The following is a 22,527-nucleotide window of genomic DNA, read 5'->3' as shown; positions in this document are numbered from 1 at the left end:
TGGCCAACGGATGTTGTTAACGCTGACATCTGCCTGCGGCCATAGCCTCCCTCTGTCTAGTGCCCCTTTTTGTGATGACCTTTACTTTGCCCAAATCACACCTAAACCTTCAGAGCCGCAGGACTGAGTTGTTTGTTGGCCCAGATTCAACACAAGTGGGCAGTGCCAGCTCCCAAGTTTTGGGGGGACCCTTGGGCAAGATGCGTCCAGTGTGCCTCCCTTTCGAAAGTTCAGGGCCTGCAGCCCTCCCATTGTTGTTGAACTGTGACATCCATCATCTTTGGCCTTGACCATGGAAGTTGTAGTCAATAGCATCTGGAGTGCTACAGGAGTGTCCACCCTTGCCCAACTGAGCCCACCCCCTCCATGCTGTTGTCTCCCCACTGCCCATTTTGCAAGCCACCCAGAGAAAAGGGGAATGGAGCCTGCTGCCGCTTCTCTTTCTTTTGGACCCTGCTCACTTGCTTGGCAAGAATAAATGCCCAGGCAATAACAGAAGGAACAGTCAGGCCGCAACGATGCTCCAGGGATTGGCAGTGGGTCCCTGTTGGGGTTTGCTGACTCCTGACAATGGTCATGCAAGTTAGTACACATGAGGCCTTGGTATTAGGATCTCCTTTGTTATATGAAACTTAAGACAAATAGTTCCTGGTCATTTCCAGATGTCCTATTTATTGAGCGTTTATTCTGATTTGTTTGCACCAAGTTGGCAGAGAGGTCAGACGTGAGCTACTTATCGAGCATTCATTCTGATTTGTTTGTGGGGAGGTTATATGATGTTGCGTCAAGCAATTGTTCGCTCACACTTTTCAGTGCATTTTCTCTCTTCGCTTTCTTCATTGCAAAAGACCCGCTTTGGACGGAAGCTGGTTTGGTGCATAACAGCACTAAATCAATTGTCTTTGTGCAACCGGAGTTTGCTGGTAAGTGACTGAACCCCACCTCAAAATAGAAACAGTCTGGAAGCAACCCCCTCCCCCAATACCTCTTATTCTACAGATCTGAATGGGCTCTACCCCTTCTCACTGGCTCACCTTTTTCCACTCCTCTCCCAGTTGCCATTTTGCCACCAATCCAAAGAGCTACTTTCTCTTAACCTCCTCACAGCCACCTGTTCCCTTCATTGTCCAGATGATAGTTTTCCTCAGAGAACTGGATACAAAACGGTTACTTTATGACAAGCAATATCTTCCTTTCCTTTCTGTTGCGCAATGTGCAGACATTGAAGCTAAATTATAGCTTTCATAGAACTTATTCAGCTGGGGCCCTGCTCTACAGCATCTTTAGCGTAATGATTAATGTAGTCTGCCCTTAGTTCTGGTTGCTTGAGTTGTTCCAGATGTGTCCTCCTGATGAGATAAATACACCTCGTAACTTGAAGATGACATGAAGGAGTGAAAAGAGCTATTGGTAAGGATAATCAATGTGACCTCAAAGGCAGCCTTGGGATGCATCTGATTATTTGGAATATGGGGGTGGCATTGGGGAGTTAAGGGAAACAGACAGAAGACAGAATAAAGAATGATCAGAGTACCTAGTTTCTGGAGTCCATTGGAGCACTGTTCTTCAACCTTGTGTTCTCAGATATTGTTGGACTACAACCCATCATCCCCAGACAGCATGGTCAGTGATCAGGGATGATGGGAGTTATAGTCCATCAACATCTGAGGACCCAAGCCTGAAGAGCACCGAGTTTGAGCTACCTAGAGGTCACAGGCAAATTGGGTTAACATTGAATACCACCCATAATATCTGCAAAACTAAGCATATCTGCAGAATTTATACAGGTCACAGGAGTTGTCTTTCCTACCCAAATAATTTTTAACTTTTTCCAATGCAGACTTATACATTATCCTGATTTAAGTGGAGGAAAGAATGAGGCCTATGTGCTACTGAAAGGAGTAGCAACGACTCCTTTCAGCAGAGGAGCCTAGTTTGGCTTGTACTGCCATCATTTGTAAAGAACACAACCAGAAAAATCTCACAGTGACTTTTGTAAAAACTTCAGCCACAAGGAAATATATGCTGAGTAGACTGTGGAAGTAGAAGGCAGCTTGACTAGGGCCAATGGACCTAACAATAGACTGCCACCAACCATAAGCTTCCAGGGAACTAGTGACTTGTTCTCGTGTAAATCTGGAAACATTTTCTCTTGGATAGCCTGCTGGGCATCAGCAGCAAGTTCACTGGGAATTTTATCTAAGCAGCAGCCACTTCCATTTCTCTCTCTCTCTCTAGAAGATGGCAAGGAAGGGAATACAAAGCTGAAGGGACATGATAGGATAGATTAGAGAGCCAGGGTGACACAGTGGTAAGACTAGAGTATCTGACTGAGACCTGGAAGAGCAGGGTTCAAATTCCTGCTTGACCATGAAGCTCATTGGATGACCTTGGGGCCAGTCTCTCCATCTAACCTATCTCACAGCATTATTGTGAGGACAGTATGGGGAGGAGGGAAACTAGGGCCAGCACCAGAGAGCAGCCAGGTTGGGCCCTGGCTGAGGGCCCTTGTGGCCCAGAGAGGCCCCTGAAGGGCCCCTCCATAGGGTGGGAGGGTAGTGTTCCCATTCTGCAATCTGCAGCAGTGGCGGCTCCAAACCCTGCTGTGAATTGAGGAGAGGGAGCTCCCAGGCACCCCCCACATACAGATATTGTGGGCTTCAATAAACCTGCACACCCACCCCACCTACATCTTCCGTTGCTGTGAATGTTATGTGTGCTATGCACGCGTGTCTACCATCAACTAAGATGGTGGCAGGGGCTTCCCTAAGGGGCTGATGTCCCTGCTGCCATCTTGGTTGATGGTAGGCATGTACGCACAGCACACACGGCATTTACAGTGACAGGAGAGGTAGGTGGGATGTACAGGCACGTGCCCAGGGGCCCAGTCATGCCTGGTGCCGGCCCTGAGGGGAACCAAGTATGCCACTTTTAGCTCCTTAGAGAAAAGGTGGAATTTATTAAGTTCTCTCTCAAAATAAGAGGGTGGTATTCAGTGCCATTCATTGAATACTACTCCTTCTCAGAGTAGACCCATTGAAGTTAATAGGCATAGCTAACTTAGGTTAGGTTCATTAATTTCAATCGATCTTCTCTGAGTAGGGCTTAGTTGAATGCAATCCAGAGTTTACACTGCCTGAATGGAGATTGTTGCTGTGAACAAAGTATTGCCATTAGTCACAGAGGGGGAATGAGTTGATCTGCCAGTCAGTCGGGAATCTCTTTGAAGCTGAATTTTTTTAAAAAATGCACAGGAGCTGATCCAACCAGGTTTTACAGTAAAAGGGGGTGGGGTTTGACTAGCATTGTGTGTCCCCATTTTCAGAAGAGAGAGGTGGAGATGCAGTGGAACTGGCAGAACGGTAGTGTGTTTCTGCCCTATCTTAACAAGATTGGGGGAAGTGGGAGGGGGAAAGAGGTGAGCTTCTTTCTTAAGACAAGCAAGGAAGATAAGCCCTTGATGCTCTAGGCTGAATCCAGGCAACCACTTATCAAGTGGCAGTTTGGCACTTGACATGCTAATTAACTATTGTAAGCAGTTAAGAGAATCTTACTCCACTTCCCTTAGATTTCTGATGAGGCAGCACAGTATGGTTAAAAAACAATAGCAGCAAAAAACAACCTCACCACTTGCATCAGAGTGGGTCATCCCACTCCTAGCTGTGGATTAATGCCATTTTTGAATGCTTTTCTCCCATGTTAAAAGAGCAGAACACACTGCCCTGCAAGTAGAACTCTAGCATGTCAGAGAGAAAGAATACATGCTGTGCTAATTTTCTTACTTACAGGGAGGTTATTTGTATAGAAGGGACCCTTTTAATGTAGGATTCCCTACCTGCAGACTGAAGTTGTACAATCCATTCTACCCTCTCATAAATCTGTCTCATCACCATCCAGGCTCCTGCATGTGGGTGGACTAGGCTGAAGCTGAGCGGCCTACCAAGTAGTTATACACAGCTGGTGGTTAAGGTGGCAATTCTGTAGACACTTACGTGAGAGTAAGCCCACTGAAACCCATGGAACACTTCTGAACAGACACATGCATGGGAAAGCACTGCAAGCAGTTCTTGCTTGCTATGGGACTATCTGTGTCCACCTTTCAGTGCTATGAAATTAGGAAAGTGTCAAACCCTCTTCAAACATTTGTGCTCCCATGTTTATTCAACACAACATGTCTCCACTGCTGAGTACCTTTCCCCCTTAGCCTTCATACAAAACAGCATGGTCAGCTGTAACAATGGAACATTAGGCTTGTATACAACCTAGAACCATGCTCAGCTGGGGTTCTGGGTCACATGGAAGCTGTTGCTACATGAAGTTACTCTGTTTGTGCAGAGTTTAGAGGACAGGGCTACTTGGCATGTTGAAAGGCCGTATCTCAGTGGTAGAGGATCTGCTTTGCATACAGACAATCCCAGGCTCAATTCCTGGCATTCGGTGCTGCCCAGATGTCATAAATGCACAGAAGGGTGGGCAACAGTAAAGGGAACTTGATCACACAATCACCACCTTAGAACCAATCCATAATTTACTCAGAATGAGGTGTCATTTTTTTAAAAATGCTTCCCGTTCTATACAATTCTTGATGCATGTTTCTAAGTTCCAAGTGGGGAGCCTGGTTGTAACCAGAAGTTGAGATGTTTCAGAAGATAGTCCCATAACTGCTATATGGCACAGAGCTTTGGGGGTACACAAATGCTTCTGCTCTCGAGGTAATGCAGAATTCCTTCATGAGATTCCTGTTAGCTGTCCCTCAAAGCATACCTGCATCTCTTGTAAGGGCAGAAAATACTCTGTAGAATCCTGAGCTCACACTGCACTTGCCTTGTATTGCCTGAAGTAGGCTTGTATGAATGAATTGCTTCTGCCAAAGAAATACTTTCTAGAACAACTGCAAACTCCATCCCAAAGCTGTTGTGTAAATTCTGTTAAATCTACTCTGTTTGCTTATGAAATCAACACCAGTTTTACCTACCTTCTCTTCCACTAGAGTTAAAACAGCTGTTCAAAGAAAGCATCCACCTTTATTCTAAACAGTGGGATCTCTATTCAGTTACACAAATGTCATATTCTATTTGGTACCCACTATATAAAACATTTGTCATGGAGCAGTATTTCACATTTCTGACAGAGGCACCTTTGAGAAAGTCATTCATAGCTTTACGACTTCAGTCTATGCCCTCTGCTTTTTTGGATGGGAGGTCTTCTAACATTCCAGCTCATCAAAAAGTTTGCATCTGTGAGTCTGGTGAATTTGAGGATATTGTACATTATATACTAAGCTGCCCCCTATACAAATCCTCAAGGTTTAAATTTCTTTCCTACATCCTTCATTACTTGTCAAATAAACCTTTCCTGGAGTAGATATGTATTCTGCTAGCAGGCAACAATGTATGTATAACCATCCAGGTGGCAAAATTGGCTCTAGCTGCGAGAACATTAAGAGTCAGATATCAAAAAAGCCTTGTTGGGTGAGTGGGATGTGCCCCGGTGCTATTATGGCTGTAGTACTTATATACTAAGTCATGGGGTGGGGTCAGTGTATCTTTCTACCGGGAGAGGAAATTCTATTTGAAACTTGCTGCTGTTCCTTTATTGTATGTTGTTGAACTGTGTTTGTTGAAATATGATTTGTATTTTAATATGTATTCTGTATTGTCCTTCTATGTGTGGTGAATTGTGGCAGCCTGTGGCTCTGAGCAATACAGATATTCATTCATTCAGAAATGCTCTCCAGTGGAAAACAAAACAACACCCAAGCCACCTTGCATGTAGCCAACTAGGTCTTTAAGAAACATTTAGCATAAGCCTTTCCCTGCTGTGCTAGATTACCACACATGGGTATGTTCTTACACAGGAGAACATTAGAAGATATTACATCCACCCTTACCTGCAGTCTGAAAAAGGGGTTGGGGAAAGGTTGTACCTCAGCACGTGCGTTGCATGCAAAAGGTCCCTGATCCAGTCCCCAGCATCCCCAGGTAGGATTGGGAAGGAACTTTGTTTGAAATCCAGGAGAGCCACTGCCAATCAGTGTGGACATTACTGAGCTAGATGGACCAGTGGTCCAACTCAGTACAAAATAACTTCCTATGTTCCTGACACAGGATCCTGAATGCCTGAAGAGGCCTTTGACCTCCTAGAGCAGACTTGGAATTGAGTGCAGTGCACAAAACAGTCATTGGTGAGGGTGATGAGGGGCAGGCTTCATCCCAGTTTCATCTCCTTCATAAACACCCTCAACCTTTTATGGTAACTTCTTAAGGAGAGAAAATAAAATGTTATGAACAGATGCAAGATCAGGCTGTTCCCATGGTTTAATGGACACAAAAGCACTAAACTTCTGTGCAGAACACGCAACAAAATAGAAGCGCTTTTGCAACCGAAAATACAGTATTGATCTTGGATGGCAAGACTGGAATTAGTAGTAGTATGGCAATATTATATGTGCCTTAAATCTGCACACCATACATTTCTTTCTCTTTTCTCTGTGTTCAAGCACTGACAAGGCCACTGCAATTAATTGGCCAGTTAATCACTACCAGACTATAAGAAGCTGTTAACACCTGTATCTACAGTCTGCTGGGATGGCTTTGATTTCCCACCCCCTTCACTCCCCTTTTTGGACAAGTGGGTGATAGCGGATATCCTTTAAACATACGTTTAATGAAGCCCTTCATAAATCCATCAGCACTTGCTAACAGAAGCTACAATAAAGCTCATGCTGCCACAAGCTTTCGCAGCAAGGCCATTTGACATCCTTCTGATGCACCAGTGTGTTATGTCTATGCAGTACATATTTTACACACCCAGATTAGAAGGGTGTGGGAGGATCAGTAGTAAAAGAGAAGCGGTATGCAAGTTGCGCAGAGTACTGCCATAACATTTTCTCCAGAGTTTGGCTAAAGCCTAACAACACTATACAATTTTTTAAAAATAAAGTATTCCTGTATAAAGGGGCAAAACCAAAGATGACATGCCCTCCCCTCGTTTCATGAAAACAGGCTTGTCAGCACACACATACATATACCATTGCCGCCTGCAAGCTTCCAAGGATGGGGGAACCTGTGGCCCTCTGGAAGTTTTGGATTACAACTCTAATCATCCCAGTAGGTTAATGTTGGCTGGGGATGCCAAGTGTTGGGAGCCCATCATCTCCTGGTTTCATGTTAACCGCAACTTCATGTTGCCAGCAGCACTGATCGTTTTCACAGTGATTTACACACATCTCTCCCCCTCCCCCCAAAATATACTGTGTGTTAGGATCATTCTTGCTGGCTCAGCCTCCCAGGGTTCCACTGCTTCCTCTTCTTGTCCCTTCAGTGTGCATGCGATTCCACATACTCACAAATCATAGCCTTGCTATAAAATCAAGGTGTAAGAACAGGGCTGGATTCAGAAGGTGGCAACGTTGGGCATTCACTAGGATCACACAACCAGCAGAGCTCCCACTACCCTATCAGTGCTAGCATTTTCTTTCCAAGATCAGATGCAGCCTAGGAATTCCCAGTTTGCAGAACCCAGCTCTCCCAGGTTGTGGGGCAGTATTCTTACAGATTTATGATGACTCAGGGTGTCATGTCTGAGGATCCCCCAAATCCTGGAACCAGCACTGGGGTAGAAAAGCACAAAATGGGAATGGGTCAAAATTCTGCATCCTGCAAGTTTTCCATTTCTTGCCTGCTAAAATTTCAGAAATGGGGGAGATGGTTGAATAAGGTTTTCAGTGGTTTAGGACAGGGGTGGCAAACCTGTGGCAACTCCCATCATCCATAGTTATTAGGTATGCTGGCTGGGGTTGATGGAAGTTTGAGTCTAGCAATGTCTGGAGCGCCAGAGATTCAGGGGAGCACTCCAGTGACTTTGCTTCTTTCCAGACTAGCAAAGCTGGAATGAAAATTGGGGGGGGGAATGGCAGAATTATGGAAAACTGACTCCCACTTGCAGAACTGATGCAATTCTCAGAATCTGACTAGCCTGTGTGCAGATTTTCTAAGCATAAAATACATGGAGGACTGATGATCAAGCACCTTGTACACTGAAAGGGGTGCAGAAACTAACAAAAATGAAGGTTAGATGCATCAGGTGTGAAAAAGTCATCCCAAATTTATTCTCATATCATCAACAGAAATGCTTCAGTAGATAGTTAAAAAAACTACACAGAAGTTCCTTAAAAGTCCATACATTCACAATGTAGAAGAGGCATTTGGTGCTTGGGATGCACCTTTGGCATGTTCATTGTAACAAGATCCATTTTACAGTGTAAACAGGGTTGTGTTTTCACGTAACAAAGTCCAGCAGGAAAGGCACAACTTGGCAAAAACTGTTCTTAAGCAACAACAAAAAATTGAGCGGAAACACCCCCCCACACACACACACAAATAGTTCAGGTGCAACAACATGATGCAAGTAAAATTTGTGTATTTTTAATTATTATTATTAAATCCACTTTGTTTCATGAGCCTTCCACATGAGCACAGCTGGATTCACCAAGTCAGAAAAAAAAGCCATATGTTTATTCAAGTCATTTTAATACCAAATGCTTAAGTAAATTTTCCAGCATACCTTTACATCAACAAAGAGAGATTCTGCAGAAGCAAGGGGGGAGGGGTTTAAGGAGAATGGCCCAGAAACAAACAAAAAAACCCACATGCATACACGCACGCGCACACACACACGCACAAAACATAACATCTTCAGATATTCTTACCAGTATATCACTTTTTGGTTCAAATAGTGCACAGTAGCCTCTGCTGGGATCTCAAGTTTAATACAGTGGTTATTTTATAGAAAAATAGACACTTAGCACTACAAAAAGAACAACAACAACATAATAATAATAGTAATAATAATGAGGTAGATAACTTAGAATCCAGAGGGCCATCCCAGTAACCTTCATACAAACACAAATGCCATCAGGTTTTGTTTTGTTTTGTTTTTTTCTTCCAGGAAATGCAAATACACAAAGTCAAAAGGAAACTTCGCCTCCTCCTCTCCCCACCTCCTCAGAAGTTCTCCTGTACAAACTTCAAATGAAATGAATCGGGCCTGCTGTACGAAGTTCACACAGATAAATGTCTGGGTAGATTGCACCCTGAATGTGTAAAGTAGAAATGTCTTTAACAAAAAGCCCCCCCCCCCAAGAACATACTTCATTTTAAATACAGGATTGCGATACAGTCCTTTCCTAAGAAGATCAATGATGCAGAGGAAATATTTCCTCTTGCTATGTGAACAGCTTCCCGAATGCAGTCACCTGAGTTTCCTAGCAGAACATTCCAAACTCAGACTCCCAAAGGATCAAATTCCCTTTCAACAGTATATACAAAATTTCAGCTCTCCTGCTTTGTGCCTGCTTCTTGGTGATGAATCTTTCCCAACTTGCCACCTGCATCTGGTGTACGGGGGACAGATGGGAGGAGAGCATTGCAATGAAAAGTCAGGATTTTGGCACAGTTCTCTTGATGGTTTGCATGTGTCCACTGTAGTATTTAAATAAGCAGCAGTCATCAATACAGGGTATTTAAGGTTTATCATGGATTAAACAGAGAGCACTAGTTTAAAAATGTAATTTCTTGTTAAACAGCATTTCTTCTAAGTGAGATTTGCATGTCCAATAGGCATTATAACAATATTACATTCAAAACCACATTAAAAAAAACCACACACACACAAAAAGATACTATCCTAAAAGGGTGGCATTCTTGGATATTTACCCGCATAATTAGTTTCCACATATTAGTCGTGAATTCCAGGAATACCAAGCTCCCTAACCCCTCTCTTAATGACTGACAGATTTGATTCTACTCTGCTCAAAGCCACAATTGGTTTTTTTTACATAAGCCATAATAACAAAACAAAAAGTATATGTTCATCACTTTTGGAATTTCACATTGTACAACTGGTAATATTTTACATGTTTAAGTCACCCATGTAAGAACTACTTTGCAAGACCCGCATCTTTCCAAAAAGAGAACATAAGAACCCTAAACTGGCTTCACTTTAGTTTTGCGCAAAACGAACAGCATGATTGTACTCTGGACAACTCTTTACAAAGACAATCATAGAATCATTTGCACATCAATAGGAAAATAAGGATACTTGAGGTGTAATCTCTTAAAAATATAATATATATATCTATATTGATTTTTTTATCCATTCCACTTCGTCTCAGGTTTTCTTGGCTTTTAATTAACAGCAATTTTGTTCTCCTCCATAAAGTGAGGAAATTGGCGTTTTGGCACATTGTCTGCAGCAGTGCTACTAGACTTTTCCATCTCTGAGCCAATTGCAGATTGGGAACCATCCATGTTGGAGACTGAGGCAGAATTCATCGCGATGTTGATTGCTGGACCTCCCCCAATTGTGGTTGGAAGAGAAGGTATACCACCACTCTGGATCACAGAGATCTCATTGGTTTTCATGGCTAAGCCGTTGCTGAGCACTGCAGCATACTGGTTCCATGCTGCAGGATCGAGGTTGACTGACGCAGGCACAACATCCTTGGGAAACATCTCTGATACTTTCTTGGGATCATTGCCGAGCAGCGCTATGGGGTTATCAATGGACAGCCTTCTTCCACGCCTGGCTGAGTTGTTCCACATGTGAGTTCCGACATGAACCTTACAGAAAAAGAAAAGAATATCAAAACAATGTTTCCACTTTTCCCTGATCCTGCCAACACTTGGGCAGAAAGCAAACCACAGATAAAGCACTTCTGAAGGGGAAGACTCGGTTTCAGATCATTGCTAGCCACAGATCTCCTTGTGGCATGTTGACCAAGGCTCCATCTCTTGCAGTCATTATAATTAACAGGTCTGTTGTAGTAAGAAGTGCAGTAACCCCATACTCCCTGACCTATGCTCCTTGTATACAGATGCAAGAGATTAAAAGGGAAGGGAGTGGACAGCACAGATAACAAAGCAACAGAAAGACACAGAGGAGTCCCCCCAACGCCATCCTCCTAGACATGATACATTCTCCATGCAGAGTTTTCCCAACAAAATCTAGAGCAATGTAATACTTCTGGATGCCAGTGTTGTAGGCTTTGAGAAGCTTCATAGAAGTTTTTGCAGTTGTTTCATTTATTGGGTCTGTTCACTGTAATGCATCGTTCTTTCCACCCCACCCCCCATTTTATGCTTTTCAATTGCTTATAGAGTTTTTATGTAGCAAGCAACAAATAGACTAAATAATAACAATGATGAAGATAACAATCCCCTGTTCAGTTACATCTGCATAGATGCTCCATGTGATTGGAATGTAGATTTCATGGTATAGCCAGAGGCACCCTTTTGCAGACAGTTCATAGAACATTTTGTTGTTATGTGCCTTCAAGTCGACTACAACTTATGGCGACCCTATGAATCCGCAACCTCCAACAGCATCTGTTATAAAGCACCCTGTTCAGATCTTGTAAGTTCAGGTCTGTGGCTTCTTTTATGGAATCAATCCATCTCTTGTTTGGTCTTCCTCTTTTTCTACTCCCTTCTGTTTCCCCCAGCATTATTGTCTTTTCTAGTGACTCATGTCTTCTCATTATGTGTCCAAAGTATGATAACCTCAGTTTCATCATTTTAGCTTCTAGAGATAATTCTGGTTTAATTTGTTCTAACACCCAATTATTTGTCTTTTTTGCAGTCCATGGTATGCACAAATCTCTCCTCCAATACCACATTTCAAATGAGTTGATTTTTCTCTTATCCACTTTTTTCACTGTCCAACTTTCACATCCATACATAGAGATCGGGAATACCATGTTCTGAATGATCCTGACTTTAGTGTTCAATGATACATCTTTGCATTTGAGAACCTTTTCTAGTTCTCTCACAGCTGCCCTCCCCAGTCCTCGCCTTCTTCTGATTTCTTGACTATTGTCTCCATTTTGGTTAATGATTGTGCCAAGGTATTGATAATCCTTGACAAGTTAAATGTCCTCATTATCAACATTAAAGTTACATAAATCAAGCCATTTATGTGCCACCTATGTTTTGGTAAATATGAAGGTGGTTTACAGGCAGTAAGATACAAATTAATTAACACACCACATTAAAACAACCATTGGCAACTAATTAATAACAGGGCAACATCCGCAATTGACTAAAGTGCAGCAAACGCAGCATGCGGATGTGGGGCAATTAGGGCCAGCAGACATGGTCCCTCTTCCATACTGCCTATGGAGGGACATATTAAGCAGGGATGAGGAACCTGTAGCTCTCCGCCAGATGTTGCTAGACTACAATTCCCATCAGCCCCAGCCAGCATGTTCAGGGAGGATGGGAGTTGTAGTTCACCATCATCCGGAGGGCCCCAGTTAGTACTCTCTGCAAGATGAAGACTGGTGACACAGTTGACAGTAATGCCGGTTTCAACTCAAGAAGCTTATTGTTGGTCTGGCCCTCCCACAGCAATTGCCAGAGGTGCCATTTTGGGTGGAAAAAGAAGAGAAGTGGAAAGCGATCAGTACAATTACCAAATGCAAGTCAATGCCTTCCACTTGCTCACCTTGAGGTTCCCTTTCGTGGTAAAAGCCCTTCCACAGATCGTGCACGCAAATGGCTTTTCGCCCGTGTGAGTCCGCTCGTGAATCTGGAGAGCGCTTGCCGAAGAGAAATTCTTGCCACATGTAGTGCAGATATGCTGTTTGGCAGTCCGGCGAGGGGGTGGCGGCAGCAGCAGAGGAGGCCCAGCAGGTGACAACAGAGGTGGGGCAATAAAATGGCTCGTGCTGATAGGGCGATCGCTAGGAACTTCCATTTTTATAAGAGTTGGTGGTGCCCTGATGAAAGCAGGGTGGATGCTGTTTCGGCCTGCAGAATAATAGAAAAGCAACAATGCATTGGTGCACTGTTTGCACTGAATGTAACACAGGAGTCTTAGGTGTTTCTAAGGCTGCATCGAGCTGATATCATAAAGAAAAAAAATCCAGCTGGACAAAATACAAACAAGTAATAAGATCATATGCTTAGCTTAGAGACAGACATGCGACAACTGAATATCATTTGGAAAGGATGCTGGTTGTGGTGTGGACACTCATTCTGCTGAGTAGCATTTGCAACGCCTGTTCTACCAGAGGAAACAGCCAGAGAAAAAGTGTGCATATCAAAACCTGTCTTTGGATGAAATTCAGTGGTCTGTCCAGCAGTAGAACTGAGTTCTGCTTGTGCCACAGGACTTTCCCTTCCTCTCCTCCCCCCGCCCCACATCTCCCTGTGCATCCCATAAATCTGCTCTGTGTTAGGGGCCTCCCTGGGGCAGATTTGGAAAGGATGGGGGCTGCAGGGGGCTAGGCAAGGCAAGGATGTGAGTCGAATGTCACCCTTTAAAATGGATATCTGTCTCAAGACTTACAGGGGGGAAGGGACCCTATGTTATTGGGTGGGTAACAGAACACTCCAATGACTTCAGTGGCATCTGTTCCCTTGGAAAAATATAAGGTCTATAATAATTCTAGGAATGGGGGATGCTGGCATTTTAAATCATTTAAAACTGGCAGGTGTTGGAAATGTAGGTAAGCCATCAAAAGTTGAGCAATGGTGAATAATGTTACGAAACAAATATTTAGGGCAATGTTCAATGCTAGTCCTACTCCAAGAAGACCAGTGAAGTTAATGACTAGGATCTCCTCTGCGCTTATGTTTAAAGCAGTATCACTTTTAAATTATCATGGTTTCCCCCAAAGAATTCTGGGAACTGTAGTTTGTAAAGATTGCTGAGAGTTGCTAGGAGATCCCATTCCCCACACAGATCTACAATTCTCAGAGTAGTTTAACACTTAATTCCTCTTTCCAGTGAACTCTGGGACTTGTAGCTCTGTAAGGGGAACAGGGGAGATTTCCCCAACAACTCTCAGCACCCTTAGCAAACTACAGTTCCATGAATCTTTGGGAGAAGCCATGATAGCAGTCCATTCTTCCAGATGGGATACAACCCAGAATTAATTGGCACTATCTGGGCACTCTTAGTTTGGAGAAGTTATCAGCAACAATTAAATATAAAGAATTTCAGGGAGCTGGAAACCTGTTATTCATATCTAAAAATGTGTTTCTTTAAATATTGATCTGAACTATTTAATTTTCATTACCATAATATTCAACTAAGCCCCAATCAGAGAATTTCCATTGAAATTAATTTAAGTCATGCCCATTCACTTGTACTCTGAGTAGGACATGGATCGAATGCCACCCTAATGTTTTATAGTAGAATACATTAATATTAAAACGTGTATGTAATGTAATGTACATTTAAAAAGGTAAAGGTGTCCCTGCACTTATAGTGCGAGTCGTTTCCGACTCTTAGGGTGATGTCTTGCGACGTTTACTAGGCAGACTGTATATATGGGGTGGGATTGTCAGTTCCTTCCCTGGCCTTTCTTTACCCCCCAGCATTTTACTCATTTTACCGACCACGGATGGATGGAAGGCTGAGTCGACCTCAACCCCTTTTACCGGAGATTCGACTTCCTCCTTCCATTGGAATCGAACTCCGGACGTGATCAGAGCTTCAGCTGCGTTACCGCCACTTACCACTCTGCGCCACGGAGAATGTACATTTAGCCAATATTTAATACTTACTCTACATTTTATATGCACTAAATTTGTATTTAATAAGTACAGGTTTTGATGAGTTTTTCTAAGTTTGTAACAGTTTTCAATGAAATAAAAAGGAAAACAGACATGAAGTGTGTGATAATAGCAGCTTTTATGCTAGGAGTTAACACCCAACCCTTTTAGACCCATTTCTGAAAAGACATTCAAGAAGAGACCTGCTGGACCAGGCCAATGGCCCACATAGTCCAGCACTCTTCTCACAGTGGCCAGATGCCTACAAGAAGCCCACAAATAGGACCTGAGCACAACAGCACTCTTCCTGCTTGCAACTCCCACAGAGTTTGTATTCAGAGGCATATGCCTCCAGCAGTGGTGGTAGAACATAACCATAATGGCTAGTAGCGATTGATAGCCATATCCTTCCTGAAATTGTCTGAAGCCATCCAAGCTGGTGGTCATCACTGCCTCTTGTGGAAGCAAATTTCATAGTGCATTGTGTGAAGAAGTACTTTCTTTTGTGTGTCCTGAATCTTCCAACATTCAGCTTCATTGGATGTCCCCACGTTCTAGTATTATGACTCTTTGATATTACCTTTGCAGTGAATTGTTTCTACAAAGCCGCTTCCCTGTGACTCATTCACACACTGCACCAGTTAACATAGGAAGATTGATGCCACATGATTGTTTTATGGGTACTTTTCATGCAACCATCAGCCGTGGCAGAGGGGGGAGCAGAACATCAGGGAAGGAAACATTCCTCTGTTATCAGCATGGCACAGAATCCAGCCGCTGGACAGAGGCTTTGTGGCAGCCACCACACAGTTAAGAGATGATACATGGATTGTCATGGATTGGGAGAATTCAACAGCCAATGAGAGCAGCTGCTGCAATCACCTGTACACAGTATGTATCCTTGCTGGAATGACTTGGTGATGGTAACCAGTTACCTCAATTAGTGCTGTGCTGAAAATTTCTCCTGCATTTTATTTTCAAATTAATGAGAACATTGAAATTTTATAAATTCATAAGAAAAGAAATTGGATTAGAAAATTATCAGAGGGAAGATACGTTTTTAGTTAAATCCTCATTGGTGGGGTGCTGGCTTTTTTTTTTGATGCCCTTATCTTAGTTTCAAGGTGGCTAAGAAACATTAGAGGTGTCCTTTCATTCTACAAACCATCCCTCTGATGGTCTTCACTTTCTGAAGTTACTCATGCAGAAAGAAAGACACCTGAATAGGACTCTATGTTGTGCCTGGCTTATGATTCCATATCATGTACTGTACAAATATGCACATCCTGGGCAGACCGGCCAGACAACATAGTACTGTCACATTACTTCTTAGGCCAGGGGTCACCAACCTGGTGCTGATGGCCTTTATTCGTGACCTGACAGCTACCCCGGACTCTGAGCTTTCTTTATAAAACACTATGTATCTAGCCCTCTTAGAAAGAAAAGTTATGCAACAAAATGTGCAGGCATCCTTCTAAGTAGTTTCTGTGAAATAAGCTAGCCTGGTTGCTCCCATCTATCTAGTGCTTTTAGCCAATGAGTGAAGTCTGAACTGTGATTGATAAGTGAACTGTGTGGACACCAAGCACTAGGGGTACCGGGGGTCCTAAAGAGCTGCTGTTTTTTCCCCTCCTCTTTAGTGCACTTTTCCTGCTTCTGTCTTAATTTCTAGTCCCAGGAATCTCTGTAGCTTGCCTTTCCTTTTCCCTAGCAACCAGGATGCATCTTTCCTCTGGTGGTAATTTGCTTGAGATCAGGTAGTCCCTAGAAATTATTTTCTCTAAATACTACTACGTAATAAGTGTGGGTAGATGTTAAAGAATGTCCCCTCCCTACAAAAGAGAAATGTAAAAACTTTGCAAAGGGGGTAAGGCATGTCTTCTGCTGCACAGGAGCTAAAGACCAGGGAATCACTGTACAGTTAACTTACAATCAAATTTTTATTACAGTCAACAGACCATTGAATCATCAGATAAAAACAGATATTATTACAACCTCATTTATAGAGGGACAGACAGAGACAGAGAGAGAGAGAGAGAGAATATATAACAGCATTTGTATGTTGGCAGCTGATGAAGGCAGAAGCTGAAACATTTTGTTAATATAATAAAAACCTCTGTTTGGTTAATCACAATTACGTTCATATATATATATATATTAGGTGATTAACGGAATCCTTATAGGGATCCAGAGCAAGCTTGAGTGAAGTTCTGTTTGTTGCTTTCAAAACTGTCTTATATATAGAATATATGTATATAAAGTGAAGTAAAACTTTTTAAAAATTAACAAAAAACCAAATAACACACAGTTGGTTTGGAGACTATCAAACAATCATTAATGGGCTAATACATAAACCAATAATATTATCTGTTATTCAATGGTCTGTTGACTGTAATAAAAATTTGATTGATTGACAGTTAACTTACAATGCAGTGGTATACATGTCTACTTCAGAAGTAAGTCATTGTGTTTAATGGGGCTTACTCCTAGGTAAGTAGGAGCAGGATGGCCACCTAAGCTTTGGTTTAGGGTTGGCATTGGGGAAAAACAGGATTCTTGTCCCTTTAACTGCTGTATGGCAGACAGAAACCAGATTAAGCCTTTTCTAATATGGAAATTACAATTACGGGAAAAGCTTCAACATGACTACTCTCTCAATTTATGTTATGCCACGCCCTCCATGGCAGCCATGGTGCAACTGGTGCCCATAGTACACTCTCAAAATCTGAAACGTTCCCACTGCTGGCGACCCGTTTAGCCAATGCTTTAAGCAATTTTAAACAACTGAGGTTGGGGCAGAAACAAGAAGGCAAAAATTTCATCTCTTTCTCATAATTAAATGTATTCTGGCTCATGAGCCTCATGTGTTCCCTAAGGGACTATGGCTTTGGATATGCCACCCCCCAAAAAAAGATGAAGAACAAAATAAACCATCCAAGCTGTGCCATTCTCAAGGAAAGTAGTTTACAAATTTTGGGGTAGGTCATTAGATAAGCAACTCTTGGCTTAAGGTTAAGTTTGATGTTGAGGGGTTGTATCCAATGGAGTGCCAAATAAGTGTCCTGTTAGCACAAGGATTACTGCTTGCGGAATGGGACTTTCCCCTCTTCTCCTCCAACACCCCCCCCAAAAAAATCTGTTCTAGGGGTTTCCTCAACCCTCCAGGAGCAGATTCGGGGAGGGGAGCAGACACAGGGGAAGGAGAGGGGGGAAAGTCCAGTTACGCTATGGTAACCCTTGCACTGATGGGACACATTAGATCTTTAAAAATGGTGGAATTTGGCACAGATTGGGCAGGCAGATGGGAGTAGTGGTGAGAAACCACAATCTTGCGAAGAGCCAGCGGTCATTACCAGCCTCCTGCTTTGCTCACCTGATGAAAGAGAGGAGAGGAGGCTGTTCTCAAGTCTCTCTCCATGTTGCTTAGCTTTAGATCCATAACACCACAGAGAGCAGCCATAGCATGCTGCTGCATTTCTCCAGTCTGGAGACCCCAGACTGGGTGCTCCCGTTCAGCAGGTGGGGAACCTCTGGCTCTCCAGATATAGCTGGACTCCAGCTTCCATCCATCTCAGCCAGCTTAGCCAGTGGTCAGGAATGATGGACTCTGTAGTCCAGCAACATCTGGAGAGCCACAGGTTCTCCATCTCTGGTCCAAGAAACCGGCTAGCCTGGGAGAGGCAGCAAGATTGTAAGCCGAAAAATACACCCATAGATTTAGGATCTACAGTAACTGTAGTTAGAACAGAAAGAAAGAAAGAAAGAAAGAAAGAAAGAAAGAAAGAAAGAAAGAAAGAAAGAAAGAAAGAAAGAAAGAAAGAAAGAAAGAAAGAAAGAAAGAGAGAGAGAGAAAGAGAGAGAAAGAGAGAGAAAGAAAGAAAGAAAGAAAGAAAGAAAGAAAGAAAGAAAGAAAGAAAGAAAGAAAGAAAGAAAGAAAGAAAGAAAGACTCACCATATTCTCCATTTGGGAAGAGTAACCCAGGTTCCTCTTTGATAATCGTTCGACCAATACTGCCATAAGTTAGATCCAAAGCACTATCCTTTTCCATGGGATGGATTTCAGGCCCTTCAGCCTTACTTCCCACCAGACCATCTTCTTGGATGTTAAAGCCTGGAGACTTGGATGTGGTGCTCTCTGCTTGACTGTTGGCTGGAGACAATGCTGTGAAAGAAGCTGAATCAGAGACAACAGGACTCCCACCACCATTCTGATAGTCTGGATCACCTGTTACTGAGGAAGAGTCATTGGTCATACCATCGCTCTCCCCTGAGCCATTATCACTGGATTTCTGGCTGCTTTGCCGCTGTAAGGTCAATGCCGAGTTCACCATTTTCATCTGGTTTTCCAGCACTGAAATGCTGGTAAACAAAGAACTCTTAGGATCAGCTTGAGTATTGCAAGGGGTAAGTGGTTTGGAAGAGTGGCTTGGGCCATCCTGCAACTCCAGGTCTCCTTCCATCTCCATGCATTCTACATTATCATCTGGACAACATGGATCTCCATTGTTCTCAGCTGTGGTAGCCTCCACATCAGTAATGTCATGTGTGTTTTCTGGAACTGGGGTATTGGGGATTTGCCCCCCCATGTGCATTCGGATGTGCTGCTGTAGCACCACAGCATTTGTAAACTTCTTCTGGCAGATGGGGCAAGAGTGTTGCATCTTTAATGGGGTATTTGCACGGTGTACTCCATAATGCGTCTTAAGATTGCCTTTGGTAGAGAAGGCACGGCCACAGATCTTGCACTTGAACGGCCTCTCGCCCGTATGTGTGCGATAATGCATTTTGAGGGAGCTCTGGCAGCTGAGGACTCTATGACAGATCAGGCACTCATTGGGGTCAGCCGTGGATTTGTCAATGTTCTCCACTAACTGCTGGAGCTTTGTTGTTTCGGAGCCTTGCTCACTGGCTCTGCCTCCGTGGAGAATACGTACACTGCTACCAGCTTGCGGGGAACTCCTGTTCTGCTCAGCTCCTGACTCTTGACTGGCTGTACCTGATGAAGAATCCCCTTCACTTTCTGGTGAAGGCCTAGGCTGCACATCACCCAGAAGTACACCAGCAAAAGAATCCTTGCTGCTTGCTAGGTTGGGAGTGTTTGGAGGCAAGCAAGAGGTAGGCAGTGCCGTCAGGATAGGCTTGGTATCCACAATAAGGTTCGATTCATCCAGTGGGACAGACATCCCGTAGGGTATGCCGCTGCTTGTGGGCATGTTGTCTAGGTGTTCTGGCACAGGATAAGGATTCATTTTGATATGAGGATATTTGTCCTTATGCCGCTGGAAATGCACTTTAAGGTTGCCTTTGGTCGTAAAGCGATTGCCACAAATGTTGCACTTGTAGGGTCTTTCACCAGTATGGGAACGGAGGTGGATTTGCAGAGCACTGTCGTTACCAAAGACCTTGCCGCAAAACTTGCACTTGTGTTTGAAGAAGGAGGAAGGCTCTTCTGGGCTCAGTTTGTTTTCCAACACGTTCATGGTGGGCAACTTTCCTTTTCCTTTCTTTGAGGGGTCGACCACTGCTGGGGAAATGACAGAAAGTGGGTTTTGGAAGATAACAGAGCTGGACGATTGAGGTAGCAAAGGGCTCGGGAAGCGGGACATGGAGCTTGAGAGGCCTCTGATTGCATCGGTCTTCAAAGAGATGGCAGCAGGCGCAAGCCCACCGGCCATGGAGACAGCAGCCGGCAAGCCGGCATTCGAATGAGGTAGTTTGCCTTGTTTCAAGGATTCCAGTGATAGGCTTTGGTTCCCAGCTTTCTGTCCAATTAAAGCAACAGCAGCTGACAGTTGTTGGGACATATGAGCCCCCAAAGCTTTTAGGGGATCTGCAGCAGCTATCGAAGGATGCAGGACATGGGGGGCCATCATGGCAATTTGGATGCGGATTTGCTCCGTAAGCTGAATCTGCTGGAGCTGTTGCTGCTGTAGGCACACAAGCTGCTCAAGGATCATTGGGATAGCATTGAGGCCAGCCACAGATGGAGACAGGGTCTCCGAGGTACACTGGTTGACAGCCACTTTCGTGCCACGTATAGACTGCAAAGTCACGTTAGTGTTTGGTACTTTGGGTTTGGGTATATAGCTCAGCCCGTGAGCTGCAGGAGCAACGGGGGGCTCCGTTTTCAGATACGTCCCTCCCTCTGGTTCAGCGCCGACTCTCTCTCCTCTCTTTTCCACAGAAGCAGAGCAACTCTTCGCGTGACTCTCCTTGGCCATTCGACTGTCCATCTGATTGCTTGGAAAACTCCCTGAGGAGCTGTCGGGGAAGTCGTCCAGGGGCATCGTGCCCTGCCCATCATTCATGATTAGGACAGGTGGTGTCTTAGTGCAATTTTTCTTATGCTCAAGGAATTCAGAGAGGTCAAAGAACTCTGCACAGCATTTCTCGCAGATGTTGGTCTCCTCCGTTCGGCACCTTTTGGAACCCATTTGGCCACCTCTGTCACCTGAGGCGTCTTGTGGACTCCCTAGAAAAAGACACCAGAAAGGGAGAAGGGGTCTCAGAGCAAGGCTCTTACACCAACAAAAGCATAATTGGAAAAAGGAAGCCAGCAGACAGAGATATTTGCAGAATGGAAATGCACGGTCCAAAAAGAAAAGAAATGAGGATTTTCAAATCCTTTCATCCAAATCCAGTTTCCATTATGCATGCAAACTGCTCTCCAATACCAGTTTCAAAGTTCTTCATGAACAGAACAGGTAGGCTAAACTAGTTCATATGCGCAGCAGGAGATGAGCTCCAACTAGGAGGGAACTCAAAGTGCCATACAGTAGCCCGCCCACCCACATCAGTAGAGACTGGCTCATTTGGGTAAATGGGACACTGCCCCACCAACCTCAGTCTACTCTCACCTACTTGCCTTCTTCTTTACCACTAGTCCAGGGGATGGCACTGTCCATCCGCTTCCTCCCCCCTAGTCTTTCCATTGCCCTTGTAGAACTCTGCAGGGAGGAGGATGGGTCAAAACTAGAATTAGCTGGCTCCACCTCTCATTGGTGGTGACTCCATCTACTGTTGCCCTCCCTGCCTTCCACGGTACCAGTGTCAACATGCACCAGCGACCATGAGATGTAGCGATGGTTGCCAATTTAGGTCACATCCAAACCACACATTTAAAGCACTTTCGCAGTCATGGCTTCCCCCTAAAAATCCTGGGAACTGTAGTTTGTTAAGGGCACCAACAGTTGTTTGGAGATGCATCATAGAGCTAGAATTCCCAGCATATGTAACAAAGTACAGTTCTCAGGATTCTTGTGGTATAAGAGTGCTTTCAATGTATGGTGTGGATGTGACCTTGGATAACGTTTAAAATGGAATTAAACAGATCCATGGAGAATATGGCTAGATGTTTTATTTAAAAATGCTTTCAGCCTGCCCTTCGTTGCAAACTAATCTCATGGGTTACTAGCTGTAATGGATATATGCTACCTGCAGGATCAGAAGACGTGTGCCTCTGAATATCAGTCAGTGGAGAACAGGAAACAGCTACTGCCTATCCCCAGGAGTACAAGAAGCCTGAGAAGCCTGATCTCCATGCCATGTTATACACAGAATGGAGGACCATACCGTGTTTTTTTAAAATGCTCAACAGCCACTGTGATGAGATTATACTGCAAATTTGAAATTAGTTGCTCTTATGGATGCTCCCCCATGTGGCAAAAGCTGGTATTTACACCATCAGGGGAAAGCAGAAAAGTTTTAAGTTCCCTGAAATGACAACAACCAGATGCCACTACATTGTGGAGGGGAAAGTAGCAGGGGTAGGAGAACATCCACAGGAAAAGAATGCCACATGAAACTGGGTGTTTGTGCATGTATGTGTGTGTGCGCAGATGGACATCTTAAGTCTTTTTCAGATGTTCTTTGCGCCTCTGCAAGGTTGTACCTCTGATGGTCTTTTCAGATCTTTCACAAGAAGCGCAAGCAGGGTTAGAGCAGGGATTGCTGTGGTGGGCACAGC

General features: G+C 43.9%; 1 protein-coding gene across 3 annotated transcripts in view; it reads right to left on the bottom strand.

The window, feature by feature from the left end:
• Positions 1-8,514: 8,514 nt before the first annotated feature.
• SALL4 (spalt like transcription factor 4) overlaps positions 8,515-22,527 on the bottom strand; it is a 32,236-nt gene continuing 18,223 nt past the window's right edge. For all 3 annotated transcript variants that reach the window (XM_061631246.1, XM_061631247.1, XM_061631248.1), the window contains exons 2-4: positions 18,514-21,033; positions 12,505-12,809; positions 8,515-10,622 (exon numbers count right to left, since the gene is read on the bottom strand). In XM_061631246.1, the coding sequence (XP_061487230.1) occupies positions 10,188-10,622; positions 12,505-12,809; positions 18,514-21,033 (3,260 nt within the window). In that variant the 3' untranslated portion in view covers positions 8,515-10,187. The remainder of the gene's footprint in view (positions 10,623-12,504; positions 12,810-18,513; positions 21,034-22,527) is intronic.

Source organism: Rhineura floridana, chromosome 6 (genome assembly GCF_030035675.1).
Source record: "Rhineura floridana isolate rRhiFlo1 chromosome 6, rRhiFlo1.hap2, whole genome shotgun sequence".
Taxonomy (NCBI): Eukaryota; Metazoa; Chordata; class Lepidosauria; order Squamata; family Rhineuridae; genus Rhineura; species Rhineura floridana.
Note: the sequence above shows the minus strand (reverse complement) of the source record. Positions and strands in the feature narration are given on the sequence as shown.